The sequence below is a fragment of the Solea senegalensis genome, linkage group LG6 (assembly GCF_019176455.1).
Source record: "Solea senegalensis isolate Sse05_10M linkage group LG6, IFAPA_SoseM_1, whole genome shotgun sequence".
Taxonomy (NCBI): domain Eukaryota; kingdom Metazoa; phylum Chordata; class Actinopteri; order Pleuronectiformes; family Soleidae; genus Solea; species Solea senegalensis.
The window spans coordinates 4,170,871-4,185,783 of NC_058026.1; the positions used below are offsets into that span (position 1 = coordinate 4,170,871).

Here is a 14,913-nt window from a genome sequence, read left to right on the forward strand (position 1 = left end):
AGGTGGTTAATGCACAATGTCTATGATGTGTCCTCACTAAAACGGTTTCTCCACATCTGTGTTTCTTTCTTTCTTTTGACAATTCTCTGCTCTGCTCTCCCTGAAAAGGCCCTGACTGTTGATGAAGTCAAAAATCTCCTTGGCGACAACGTGGATGAGTTGAAGAACTATGAAAACCAAACGCAGGTAGAGTCATGGATCAGGGCTCAGTACCAGTCAGAACTGGACACACTGGAATTGGGCCTGACAGGAGGTAGAGCTGACCCCACAACTGTCGCCGTCACCACCACAACACCACCAGCACCACCACAGTCAACACAAGCAGGTGCAACTACCCCTGCATCTGGAAGTGCAACCACAGGTGAGTGCTTTATAGTTTCAAAACTCCTCCCTAAACAGCTTAAAAAATGTATTTAATGGTTTCCTTTGGATTGGTTTCAAGTATCAAAGAACAAGAAATAAACAACACAAAAGGGCCAGACTGTCAATATAATTAAAATACTAGAATTAATTCAAACGGCGATATGAAGTTAAGAAAGCTGCATAATAATCTGCATACATTTATTTGTGTGAGGTGAAGAATTATTATTGAATTGCTCACTGTACTGTGGCTACAAAATGTATTTGAAATAAGAAATGTGAGGTCTTTTAGAGGCTTCAACCGTCAAACTTCTCTGATGTGAGATGATTATTTGATATCCTTTAAAGATTTGATTCATTAATAGTTGCTCATGTGATATGATATCAATGGACACAATGTTTCAGGGAAACAACTCTTACTTTATCACAACCTTAGCTTAAAAAGTTAAAATTTAAAGACTCATATAACTGAGGTACAGTGCTACAATGGGGTCATGTGATCACAGAGGCCAGTACAGAGTACAGTACTATTTGGGGGTTGCAACATTCAGCCAGTCCGAGTTTGCTTTCACACTTTAGCGAAACGAACAGAACCTTTTGAATAACTTATTCCCCTCCTCGCCTGAGGCGGCGCTGCATCAGGAATTACTGAAGGAGAAGACGAGACAAATAATGAACAGGAAAACTCGCTCATCTGTTGGTTAATGCAGGACAACTTCTGTCTCCGCCAGATAAAGAGCAAAACATGGAGCTGCATCAAATCCTATCGTTTTATGTGAACACATATAAGCCGCAACAATGAGCTCAGACATTTCTCCCGGCTGTCGTTCTACACGCGCATATGTTTTGGTTGTGTTTAACCACAATGCCCTGCGTTGTAGTTTTTATTTTCCTGCATTCCTGGAGCAAAAACTCCCTGAATTGAACCAGGTTTTTCTTGCTGTTGTCGTCACGCAATTTCAGTCAGAGTAAGTCATAGAAATAATAAATGTAGTGACTGACAAACCACTCTTGATCAGTCAGAGTTGTTAAGGATATAAGTGTGGTTTTCATTGACAACAAGGTGCGGAAAATGTGGTGTTATTGATTGTCTTTTCCATTCTAGGTCATGGCTCTCGCGTCCGTGCAGACGTCGGCGTCTCCCTCCTCGTTCTCTTAGCGCTGTTTGTCATGTCCCAGCATGTCGTGGTGTAAAGACAACAGGACTATTTTCATGACTGATGAGGAGTGGAATTTATGATCCAGGTAATAGTCGAGATGAAATGAGGAGAGAGCTACTGTCCTTTTGATTTGTCTCTTAGTAATAGAAGTACAATAGTGGCGGTGAGTGAATTACCTCACAGCAGAAGCACTTAAATTAGTCTACATTGTTACATTACAGTGCATTAACTTACAATAAACAAAACATATCATCAATAACAACAACACAGTACATTAACAATTATGAAGTTTTACCCGCCGTAAAAAAACATTTTATGTATCATTTCCAGGCACGTTTACCTGCTTTACTCATATTATTTTATATTTTTCACTTGTTTAAACTGCTGACAGGGTTTAACAGACAGAAATAACTAAATGAAGGTGGCAAGTTTTCTGCAGCGTTTTCCATCGCTGTAATCCTTTAGATTCCTCTGTTTGAGACAAAATGAAAATGAATGAATGAAGAATGATTATGGAACTCCTGTTATAAATGAATAAATAAAGTGTATAGTCATCAAATCTCATCCTTGTCTCAGTTTATTAACCCTATTAACACCCTTTAAATTTATTAACACTTATTTTAACCATAAAAGGAACCAGAAAATGTCCTGTAATTTAGTGCTTTTGGACATTTTTCCAGAATAACTTCCGATATCTGGCAGGAATTTACAAGAAAGAAGAAAAACAAAAAGGTTTATTTCGAGAAAAAAACCCACTGCAGTTGTACACCAACAGATTGTGCGTGTTAAATTAGGAATTTGAACAATATAAAACATATTTAAGACAATATTTTTTGAGTCTCTCAATGTTTCTTTGTCTCTCGGTGTGCAAAAACCGCTGATTCTCTGACTTCCTGAAACAGTGTGAGTGAAATTAGTAATTATTAATGAATTAGTGAATTAGTAATAACCAAACGTTGGCTTTGATGTGCGACATTTCTCAGCTTTCAGGAATCATTGGGCGTGAGAGGATACGCGGCGTTCCTCAAGGATCCGCTCCCGGCCCAACTCTATTGAACATCGACATGCTGCCTCAAGCTTCAGCTTATAAAATATTACAACTTATCTTATCACACCTGTGCAGACGACACACTACTTTATATATTCAGTGTCATCACATGACCACAGTCACTGAATAAGTGTATTTATCGAATCAGTGAGTGGATGCGCCGGAGCTGTGTCTCATCTAAAATACGCCTGTTATTAGACCTCAGAGCTCGGGGTGGAGTGTGAAGAAAAAGGAGTTCTGAGAGGTAAGATGGTGCCAAACCGTTAAGTGCTTTAAAAACCAACAATAACATTTTTAAAATCAATCCTGAAGTGAACAGGAAGCCAGTGGAGGAAGCACAAACACAGGCATGATGTGGTCTCTTTTCTTTTTTTTTCCTGTCAAAAAGCGAGGAGCGGCGGCGTGACTGTGACGGTGACTGGTCTAAGCCAACATACGGGGAATTGCAATAATCCAACGGAAATGTATAAAAGCATGGATTAGTGTTTCTAAGACCCTGCAAAACTAGGCCATTTCTGTGATTTTACTGCCCTAATGTTTTAAAAAAACAAACAAACAATGGTTTGGAGTAAATAACACAGGTATAATACACAGGTAGCACAAAAGGTAAGGACATTTGTGTTTCCTCAATTATTTATTTATTATTCATTTGTTGTAACAATGTTTCTGGGTAATAATTCTTACACCGTTGGGAAAACCTGTTTATTTCCCTTTCAAATTCTGCCACATTTTTAAGCAGTATTCAGAACTTATTTAAAAATGTAGCTGAGCATCATTTAAAACAAAATCTTTGTGTGTGCAAGCTATGGGACTGATTATTAATTTACTTATTTAGATTATTTTATAAACAATATAAAAATAAATAATGTAAATAGAGCTATATCTAGCTATTTGGAAATAGGAAGTCAACTCATGATTGTTGAATAAATGTTTCTTTCTACTACTTACCTATTATTTTATTCACTGACACTTGCTTTTGCCTCATGTAAAGTTGCTTATTTTAATGTAAACTGTGTGTGTGTGTGTGTGTGTGTGTGTCATGCGTGTAATGTAAATGAGTTGCAGGTGTGTGTGATGAACTGACTGATTGCTCAGTGTGAGTGTTCAGGTGCATCGTGGGATCTGATTGGTCCAGAACAGGAGGCTCCAGTATAAGAGGCCTGAGACTGACTGCAGACTCTGAACATGTGTTCACTGATGCTTTGTTTATGTGTTGTTGTTGGGGGTTTTTTTTCTGCTTAGTTTAAAGTGCAGGTGTATTTATCAAAATAAAGTGACTGTCCTTGCAGCACTGATCAGCCTGGTGGCATCTGGAATAAAAACCACTCTGTCACAAAAAGCCTGGGTTCTGAAAACTCTCGTACTGTTGTGGCTTTGCCTGAATTATGTCATTTCCTCATAATTATGTGAAATGTGTTCGAACATCAAATGTTGGCACATTCCGGAGTTGAATCTCCGCCGTGAGCCAATAAAGTATGCAGCCTGTTTGTAGGAGCCATGCCTCATTTTTATTTATGTGTGTGTGTGTGTGTGTGTGTGTCCCAACCACTAGGGGGCTGCATGTCATTTCTTACATTCACCGGCCCGGGGTCATGTCGTGTTATCGGAGGTCACCTGTTATTTTACGCAGGTGTTGCTGATTTCAAGGGGCAAACAGTTTTCTACATGTGCTCGGGTTTAAGTTTCCATTTTAATTTTATTTAAAAAATAAGCGGGACATTGGAAGAAAATAAATCCTAATTCTATGGTAACATTTCTGCATCAAAATATCTAAAAACAACCTGGCTAATGTCATCGATTTTTGACTGGTTAACGTTCGTTAGCCCCAAATCTTTCAAGCATCCTTTAAATCCGTAGATATACGTATTTATATCAAAGGTTACCAACCGCTTCATGAATGAAAGTCGTCTTTTAAGGGCTTTAATACACTTTTAAATGTTGCTCTGTCCTCAGGACTCTTCAGTGTGAAGCTGGACCTGCACATATTTCACAATAAAACAAAAGGAAACCGTACAGAGGAGAAAACACGTGACTGCTACGAATCGTTTGTTGACATTTCTCTTGTTTCTGTGCCGTTTTTTGTTCTCTTGTGCTGTTTGTGTGGCCCCTTGTTGACCATTACAACAAAGCCTTATATATGATATATCTTATAATGAGTGATTTCAGTATGTTTTCTTTATTACTATATTCAATTATAAATAGGTGTTTTTGTATTTGTGTGCAACAACAACAAAACACTGGCAGACGGACAATAATAAGAAGAAAGTTTTTTGTTTTTTTTAATCAATCAGTACAAACTGGTGCAACATTTCACATGTAAACAATCGCAGCATCTCATTCTTTTAATACCTGAATAGCTTGAAATAATAGTTTAGTGACTGAAGGAATCAGTGATTCCTCGAAAAAAAAGATTTTTTTTTCTTCCCCCTTCAGAAAAGAAAAGTGAGATTATTTCAAGTGCTCATATTGTCATTGTTTGCACTCCTACACGTCGTAGGTGAAACAATGTCAGCTTCATTAGTAGCCCTTGCTTCTCCCTGCAGCCGACACTCATCATCATCATCATCATCACTGCTGCTGTGCATTAAATTAAGAGATTGTGAAGCAGCAGGTTCGTCGAGCCGTTTACTGTATCCTTGTTTCAAACATAATGTTTATTTCCACAGCAACAACTCCACCAGTGCAAGAGCTAACATTTAATTTCCCCCCAGAAAAACGTACTAATTACACAAAAAGAGACAAGTTATTTTATTTTATTAAGTCGTTATGAGTTTAATGGACAATTCTGTTCCTGGTCAACCTATTTAATATTTATTTCTTATTTATTACTGAAAACTCAATTCTTCTAACTTTGAAGCATTTGAATTAAAGTGTAAAGGTTGTCCGACAGCTCAGCATTTGGAAACACCTGCATTTCCAATTGTTTTTAGGTCATTTTTTTTAGTTCAATAGATTCATAAACAAAATTATGGAGCAGTAAAGGAAACGTCAACAGATCCCAAGAGTTAAATAATAAAAGTAGGGCAACTTCCTTTCACAGTAAGGCTTTTAATGTGAAAAGAACATCATGTTCTTTAGTGTTTTGAGGTGATGTTGTTACTCTGCACATCTCGTCTACGTGCTTTTTCATCACCAATCAGAGAGTAAAAAGCGTGGCACTGATAGAATTAGAGCTGTGAAAATGTACATTAAGCATGTGATCTTGCTTTTAATTTGCTAATGTACCCCGATTGTGCTGGTCATGATCGAAGCCACTAGTATTTCTTGTGAGGATTTACAGTAACATGAGTTTAGCTGAGTTTTTTAAGAAAAATGTCGCTGAAACGAAACAGTTGGCACTGAATTCCCACGCTACAGTGTTCATAGGTGAGGACACGCCCACCATCATCACAGGTTGTCATGACTCAATCACAATAATTGTCCTTTCCTCCTGATTTTCTCTTACTATAATTTACTAGGTCGTTGCCTTTCTTTGGGTTTGAAAAAAAGGTTTGTTTTATTCCCTCAGGTCAAATCACAGCTTCATTTCTCCTCGTCCTCTCCAGTCCTGCTCTTTCTCCCTCATGCGTCCCCGCAGTCTCGTGTTCAGGAGGCCAAATGGCTTCTTTTCTGTTCCGTCTCTCTCCTCTCCGCCTCCGTCCTGTCCTTCAGTGCCCTCAGCAGGATCCTGAGCAGCATGTTTTCGTTCAGCAGGTGTTCTGAAGTGTCCGCCAGCTCCTGCAGGCGCCTGACCGCGTCCCCGAGCTGCCGGCTTTTCTCCTCGTGCCGCTCCTCGAGGCTCTGCCTCTCTCGCTGCAGCTCGGCGTTCTGAGCCTCTAAGCTCTGAGAGTCAAACATCAGGCGGCGGTTGTCGCGCCACAACTGCGCCAGCTGTCGGGAGAGACGTTCGCGGGCTTGATGGAGCACTTGGAGTTCACTCTGCAGGGCGAGGACTTCGGCGTGGAGGACGGATCTGGGTCCTGAAGCGTCCGCCTCGGGCGATGACACTGGTTTGTCTGCGTCGCGCGCAGAGCCAGAGTGTTGCAGGATGAAGTGCAGGAGGTTGGGCAGCGTGATGGGAAGATTGTCAGGAAACTTTACGCTGAAGTGTTTTCTTCAAGACAAGAAAGAGACAAGGAAACTATTGATTTAGAATATTATGTTCAAGTTGTTATGTTCTATATTTATTTAGACATAAATGACATACAAGGAAATCAGACTCTACAAAATGCATATTTTTTCATCTTCGCATGTGCTGTTAAGTCAAAATTATGATTAATTTTATATCGCATATTTTTATTTTTTTTAAATGTTGGAGTAATAATAATTGTGCAGAAATAAGAACAATTAATAAAAACAAGCCAAGCGAACTTTTTGAAATGTGACGTATTTTTACAAATTTCACAAATTCAATCAGATTTTTAAAAAGTGTGAGTACTTTTTGCTCAGGTGTGTTTATACCGTTGGTTGCCTATAGGTTGTGCTGAAAATAAGGATTTACTCAATATTGCATGTTCTTATAGCCTCTGCATATACGTTTTAACATAGTAATGGAAAAAAGAACTCTGTGTTCTAAGGGTTAAACTCCTTTCGAGCAGAGTCAGCATGTTCTTGTCTTTACACACTGTATATGTTAGAAAAAATGTGTACAGTAAAGAACAATTATGGAGAGTCTAAAAATATAGCTTCATGATGTGTATGTGTGTAAAACCGTGGACACATTTTAAAGCCAGGTGTGAACAGACTCTTTATCTGTGATGGGTCCGATCAGACTGGTTGTTCTCACCTGTATTTAGGGAAGAGAAGGATGGAAGGAACGTGATCCACCATGAACTCCCAGGGCAGATCATTGCGGGCAACGTTCACCCTACACAGAGGGGGGCAATTATTACTTTTTTTTATGCTTTAATGGACAGGTACCAGGTGTCGAGAGTAAACAGAAGTTACTGTACATTTACCTGGCCACAGTGATGGTGCTGTTGCCCTGTAACAATCTGGCCAGCTGGATGATGATGTGGTTGAGAACGGAGCAGAATCCGCACCACTGTGTGTAGTAAAACAGCAGCACGTCCTACACAAGAAAACACACACCAGCTCCGATCCATAAACATTCTGCTCATTTATTTGATTTCAAAACCACCACAAGTCTTTCCTGACCTTCTGAAGATCCATGATGGAGGGCAGGAACGAGGAGGTGGTGAGTTCTGCGATGAGGGGGCGAGGCGACGTCTGCTGGTGCTCCTCTTCACCTCCACTCTGCGTCTCCTCTCCAACCAAGTGTCTGTCCAAGAGACTGTACGGAGCACTGAAATTCCTGATAAAGGCCTCTTGAAATCACACCGAGACGAGCACCATGGAAACAGAGAGAAACAACATTTTTTTTCCTCGTGTTCTGGCTTTATGTATGTGCATATGTTACATACAGTGATGGTCGATGGGATGCTAAATGTTCAGAAATGTGAATTTTTTTTTTTACAGATTTTATAATGTGTGTGTATTGTGCTGCTAGAGTGGCACACTCAGCTGATCTCTACACAAACGCTTCCCCTGCCCACAGTTTCCAACCTACACAGACATTTTTTTTTACATAAAAACGTTGTTATGGTTGTTGTCTAACACTGTGTGTTATTTTCACTTTCATATGACTTGGAGTTTTTCTTAAAATCGCCTAAAAGCACAGAGAGTTCTGGTCAAACCTCCCTTTGACTCCCATGTTAAAACTCAGCTCTTGAGTTTTTACTAAAACAAAAATGAAGACGAGGGTGATTTTAAAACTGACCCAAATCAGCAGCAGGAAGCAAAATTTCGTAAATTCTATTGACCAAACAAAAATATATTTGTAAAAAAGTGTCCTCGTCTTACCCAGAGACTCTGTTAGTGTGGACGCTGAGTTGCGATGGAGCACATAATGGACCTCGTCCTTCAGGTTCACAATAGCTGCAAACGACCTGTCGCTGCTGCTGCTGTTGTTGTGGGCGTCGCCTGATGAACCGGCCTCATGATGAAGAGATGAAGTCCTGTCGCCCGTCGCTCCGAGCCTCACGGCCAGAGGCCAGTTCAGCGCAACGTCCAACAAATAAAACCTGAGTGTCCTGTTGGTCTGACAACGCAGCCCCGTGATGCCACCGTCGCCCCCCCGCTGCGTGACAGAAGGCGGCGGCAAAGACAAAGAAGGCGGCGTAGGAGAAAGTCTTTGCGTGTGTGGCTCCTCTTTGGCTTGTGAGTCACTGAGTTGAGGTTCTACTTTTCTGCAGCAGGCACTGTATCGACTGAAGGGACTGTAGCTGTTCAGAAAGCTGCTACAGCCCGACGAGGACACGGGAGCAGGTAGTTGGTGGAGGCAGCAGTGTCGCAGATAAGACTGCACCGCGTCTCCGCCCCGAGCTGTGGAGAGGAACGCGCAGCGTATGGACGGGCGGGTCAGATTTGATCCCGACAAGCTGAGACACACGTCGCACACATTTGTACTGGACTCGGGGAGAAGCAGCGACTGACAGCACAGCGGGTGGGAGGTGTCCAAACCGGAGCGGTTATTCTGTTCACAGGAGTGATAGCGCAGAGCGACATCAGCAATCTGGACAACAACAAAAAGAAAGAATCTTTAAATGTAAATCACCAGAAATGATATTTTACATATGCAAATAATATTCCAGGCAGCAGTGGACTGAAACCTGAGGCTTGTAGCACACCACAAGTGCAATGAGTTTGTTTCAACCTTCAAAATAAGAGCCACTGACTTCAGCTTTTTACTACTTCTCATATAAAACTTTTGCCATGACGCTTAACAATAGTAATAATAGTTAACAATCAGTATCTGGTAAAATAAAATACACATTTTAATTGGTATTTTTTGTGTTAGTGGTCATTAGCCGTAACAGGAAGTAGACACACTTTCGTACACGTGCAGAACAAATCGTGGCAATAAATAACTGTAGCTTTCCTTATAAACTAAATACACATTTTATAGTATGTTTCCTTGTATAAGTTAATTCTACAAAATATAATACACATTTTTATGCTATCTTACAACTGTCGTGATACATGAGCGGTGACAGGAAGTAGTCACACTCTCGCATGGAATGGATATGAAACAGAATCAGTTTCAAGACAATTAAGTCACTACTCACCTGGTGCAGAATGGGATTGGACTTGAGTGGATTATGCGGCAGGAAGAGCAGCAGCGCAGGACCTTTGGTCAGCTCCTGTTCCAGGAGGCGGGACTTAGTTCCCGGCGGCTGCAGCCAGTGGAGGACCGTCTCGCGGTTTTCAAACACCCAGCTCGAGATGGACTCCGACGTGAAGTTACGTTCCAGTCGAGGGAAAATCTGAAATGTAGTAGAAAAGCGTAGAGAACAGTGTCAGTGCGTTGTCCCGCATCTACGTTAACGTTTAACAAACATTGGTATGTGCATACCAAAGAGGAGTTGAATCTTCTGTGGAGGTAAACAGTTTCATCCTCGTTTAGTGAGATAGCTTCTGCCACCTGTTTGTTGGTGACCACCCCGAAACGTACAACTCCGTAGAAATCTATGAAAAACAGCGAGATTCACGAAGAGCAGAGACTTAAACGTGACATACATACTCTGTTTGAATCTGACTAACATCAATGAAGGATTTTGTGAGAAGGATCTGACCAGCTTCCTGTGCACATTTGAACATTTTACAAACATCAAACAATCACATTGAAAACAAACTATTTTTTGCTGAAAAATAAGCAAAAATGAACTCACTTAGTGTAGTTTCCCAATAAATTAAAGACAGAAAGAAAACCTCCATTTACAAACTTAATTTGCAATGTTGCAGTTTTATTTACTGCCTTTTATTTTCACACACGATCACACACTTGTAAAGATTTGTAAACTCGGGTCTCAGTGCTGCAAGTTGGCTTCTTACCTCTTTTAAGAGCCTGCAGGGCAGACGACAAATATGTGATGTATCCTGGCGGCTGAGGGGAGGAGTTAAACTGGAAGAAGCCCACCACTCGAGACTAGAAACACAAACAACATCGCATCACTTAATATTTACTCAGGCCACAACTGGCTTTGTTGTTGCAAAGTAATACAGTTGTTTTTCCTTTGAGAGCAGTCCTAGTGATGTAAAACCGTGATTTTAGATCTGTTAAATTCAGTGATCTTTGGCATTTGGATTGGATTTTATATATTAGCATATATTAGCCATTGTTGACATGACATAGTGAGACAAATACAGGTGTCACAACCTCACAAGGTTTAAAAGAACCAGAATCCAGTTGTTGTAAGGGGAAGTGTATGGTGGAGTTTTTCCCTTTTTTTAAATATTACATACATATTGAATTTTCTTGTTGAGTTCAAATTAAATGTTTACTAAAACAGCAATCTAACAGTGGCCTACGACTTTTACGACGACTACTGTACGTAACTGTTGTTGTTACGGAGCCGTTATGGACGAGCACAAACAAACAGTCAGACGATTCTCTGCTAACTCAGTACCTCGTGGTAGGAGAGGAAGTCTTTGAGTGTGTCTTTTGACGGCAGGTAAGTGAGTGGCGTGATGACTCGGAGGACAAAACTTTCCACATACGGAGCCACAAATGGACCTTTGTACTCAATCGGCCCAAACCTGCAGCAGAGACAAAGACAACTTAACGAATTTTCACATTTCAAATCAATTCATCGACTACCGACAGCTCTTTTGTGCATATTGTTAAGATGCTGGAAAAAGTATTGAGGAAAACCTTTGTCTGGAAAAATATTAGAAAACATTAAAAACAAGCAACAACAGCAACTATAACTGCATTCGTGTAGAATAAAGTTACTAACTGCAGTGACTGAATGCAAACTTTTCACACAGTTTATAACATAAGACATTGTTTTTTACTTGACTAGCTTTACACACACTTATATATATATATATATATGTATGTATATACTTATACCATATGCTGTGTGTTGGGTCAAACAGGAATACTGTCTACTACCCACAATTTGATTTGTTTGAATTTTATGGGAAGAACGATCAATTTAAGCATGTAGCATAAAGAATAGCATTAATACTACATTGTCATTTTGGGAAGAGGGCGCATGAGAAATGGAAAAGAAAACTGCTTATGGGTTGTATAGTATATTCCATTCAATAACCCCTCCTGAATATGGCCAGCCTCAAGCCTACACCCCCTACTCGTGCAGGAGGAATATTAACTCAAAAATATAAGATTTCATTTAAGGCTCCTGTGCTTACCTTCTATAAAACAGATGAATGATGGGATACTGGTAGAAGTGGGTCTGCCTCCTGCATTTCCCCTGACTGTACCAGCAGTTAATAGCCACAAACTGCACCTGTGTTTTTGTGTGAGAGAGAGAAAACACAGCTGTAAACAGACAAACCACAAACACAGAGTGTTGTGTTAACACGGTCAGTCATGTGTAACTCCGTCTTCCAACAGTCACACACACACACACATTGATTTGATTTGCTGCGTGCACTTTTAATTCTTTCACTATGAATACATGCAACAAATACCATTACCATTAGTTGACAAAGCGCTATTTTATCCAGTTATTCAGTAATTACTCCTCTGGTTGTTTCACGTGTCACCACAACAAACCCAAGCTGCTCTGCTGCTGCATTGTTACTGTCCATTGAATCAAAGTGAGGGTGGCGCTCGCTTGTTCTGAGCTCAGATGTCCTGTACCTGTTTGGCCAGCTTCTTAGCAACCTGCTGCACTTCCTGTCGAGCAGCCATGGAGTGAGCGCACCATGGAGCGTAGAAGAAAATGAGAGACACCTCTGCGACGCTCTTCAGACGCTCCACCTGGACAGAAAATGCACATAAGTTTTTGACATAATATCGTGGACCTGAACGTGTCACTGCCAGGGCTTAAGACTAAATGATTAAATTAAGAAATGCCAAAACATCTGTACCAGTGTCAGCTGAAATCCCCTCATGCAGATTTTTTAAAGGGGGATTCTGGTACTTTTCAACCTGGGGCCCTATTTAAATAAATGCGAGTGTGTATGTGAATAGTACCTACAAAAGGTTTCATAATTGGTCCAGTAGATTGCCTAGGGCGGCAGCTGCGACAAGCAGCAATGGCTGCAGTGTGAGCTATCACCATTCTGAGTTATAGCCATAAAAAGTGTTTGTTTTCACCAATAAGTGGCTCAGATTGTTATTGTAGGAGTCTGGCAACATCACAATCTGTCTCCAAATATTCGTCCGTACGCAGACATACGCCCGAAGCGATCTGCTATTCACGCACACAGACACATTTATAAACACAGGGCCCAGGTCGAGGTCAAGGAAATCCTTGTATCACTAAACTCATGAACAGCTGATCAGGTGTGGTCTGTCTCTGAAGCTCACCTGGTCCAGTTGACCCATGTAGAGGTCGACTACTGGGGCCTCAGCAGAGAAGAACCGCACAGGAGGCCGAGCTGGTGCCACCACATTTTTAGCACGGCTGAGGAAAAAAACAATTTTAGTCAAACTCAGGGATTCCAATCACACTGGTGGTGTGTGCCATGTGGACTGTATATGATACAGTATAATATGATATGAATAATGCATTCCTGCTCTGGTTGTATGATCTGACCTTTTGAGGTTTTTTTTTTTTGTTTTTCAGCACACATGATATTGTTTACTGACTATTTAGTCCAGATGTGTTAAATGTGTACTACTGATGCTATACCTTTGAAAACAAGATAGAGTAACAAAGATTTAAAAACGTAAACCACTTAATCAGTAGTTAAAATTGCTAATGATGTATTTAGAACTCCCATTTCCAAGCAAATTGTTGAGTCTTCCATTATAACTGCTCTTTATTTATACACTATTTCCACACTTTTCTCATAACTGTTTTTATTGTGTTGTGTTGCCATTATATATTTGATTTGTTTTGAATTATTTAAATATTTTTCTTCTTTGTGCTTTCTGTCAGGGTCACACGGTGGAGGAGGGGCCTTCTTGCCTCACAGCAAGAAGGTCACGGTCCAAATCCTGGGTCGACCAAGGACATTTTCTGTGTGGAATTTGCATGTGTTCTCCCAGTTGTGCATGTGGGTTTTCTCCAGATACTCTGGTTTTCTCCCACAGTCCCAAAAACATGCAGAGGTTAACTGGACAGTTCTAAACTGACCATAGGTGTGAATGTGAGACTGAACCGTCGTCTCTATATATTGGCCCTATGATTTTGGGGTACATAGGGCCAACATAGGGCACCCTATGTCAGCTGGGATTGGCTTCGGCCCCCACCACACTCATGTGGAGGATAAAGCGATAGACAATGAGTGAGTGAATGAGTGAGTGAGTGTGTTCTGCCTTTAGATTTTAACTTAAGGTGTTCCTTCTACCGTCTCTGTAAAGCTCATTGACTGAGATGTGTATGATAATGTGCTATACAAATACATTTAACTGCACACTAGGACTATCTATCTATCTATCTATCTATCTATCTATCTATCTATCTATCAGGGCGAATAATTATTAATCAATTACTACATTAACTGCCAAATACTTAAATAATGCATATATTAATAATAAGAATAAAAACAAGTTCTATGATTGTCTTCTGTACTCCTCTATAACAATGAGACAAAAAGACTGATTAACATTTCTCACTGGTTAATGGACCACCGACTGATCGATTAATCGAGAGGATATCCATGTTTTGAAGCTGCTGTACAGTGGTACAGTCTTTGTGGCACAGTTTGAGCACAGCACAGCTGCTGGGACCAGTGGGTGATGATGATGATGATGATGGTGACATGGCTAAGTTGGTTGTTGTTACACTGTTGTACGAGTGCATTGCGTTTAAATGGTTTAAAGCATGAGTTAATCCTCTTAACAAAGGCCTTTATGACTAGATCATAGAGAGGAGCAGCTAATGTACACGTTTCTCATGCTACAACAGCTGTAACTATTCATGTGAAACACGAACAAGTTCAAACACACACATTAAAACTGTGACTTTCTCTATATATATATTTCTGAGCGTGTGTGTGTGTGTGTGTGTCTTTACCTGCATGTGAACTTAACAGCCAGTATGAGCAGGACGCTGAGCACGATAGCCCCGCAGAGAAGGTCCGGTCTCCGGGCCATCAGAAACAGCACCTGCCGGAGAGACTGCCGCACCCGGCGCAGCATTACAGCCTGTGGTCGCCTCCCCGTGCCATTTATACGCCCCAACTGTTGCTTTCGTTGCTTCAATGAAAGTGGGCGGAGGTTGGGTGAAGTTGGGTGGAGAGTCGGGAAGACTGTTTCGCAGGGAAGACGGAAGAGTTAACCTGGATTGGACATTTCTGCTGCTGGGTGCGTACGGCGTTCAAACACGGGCGGACCAACCTTTCTTCCCCACGTAGACTGTTCACTTCCGCAACAACGACGTCGGG

At 40.9% G+C, this 14,913-nt stretch overlaps 2 protein-coding genes across 7 annotated transcripts in view; one reads left to right on the top strand and one right to left on the bottom strand.

Annotated features, from left to right (window-relative positions):
* Positions 1-4,055, top strand: part of LOC122771076 — a 35,279-nt gene extending 31,224 nt beyond the window's left edge. For 4 of the 6 annotated variants that reach the window (XM_044028402.1, XM_044028404.1, XM_044028405.1 and 1 more), the window contains exons 64-65: positions 109-361; positions 1,466-2,079. In XM_044028402.1, the coding sequence (XP_043884337.1) occupies positions 109-361; positions 1,466-1,554 (342 nt within the window). In that variant the 3' untranslated portion in view covers positions 1,555-2,079. Of the gene's footprint in view, positions 1-108; positions 362-1,465; positions 2,813-2,956 lie in introns of those variants that run through there. The other 2 variants (XR_006360581.1, XM_044028401.1) reach the window with 2 other exon arrangements.
* A 768-nt stretch (positions 4,056-4,823) lies between these two features.
* Positions 4,824-14,905, bottom strand: txndc11 (thioredoxin domain containing 11). Its single transcript, XM_044028425.1, has 13 exons — positions 14,544-14,905; positions 12,890-12,986; positions 12,218-12,337; positions 11,764-11,861; positions 11,016-11,145; positions 10,441-10,534; positions 9,962-10,074; positions 9,675-9,872; positions 8,410-9,121; positions 7,705-7,874; positions 7,506-7,618; positions 7,334-7,414; positions 4,824-6,661 (listed from the first exon to the last, which is right to left on the bottom strand). Exons 1-13 carry the CDS (start codon positions 14,666-14,668, stop codon positions 6,154-6,156), a joined length of 2,559 nt encoding a protein of 852 aa, XP_043884360.1. The 5' UTR covers positions 14,669-14,905; the 3' UTR covers positions 4,824-6,153.
* Positions 14,906-14,913: the final 8 nt, after the last annotated feature.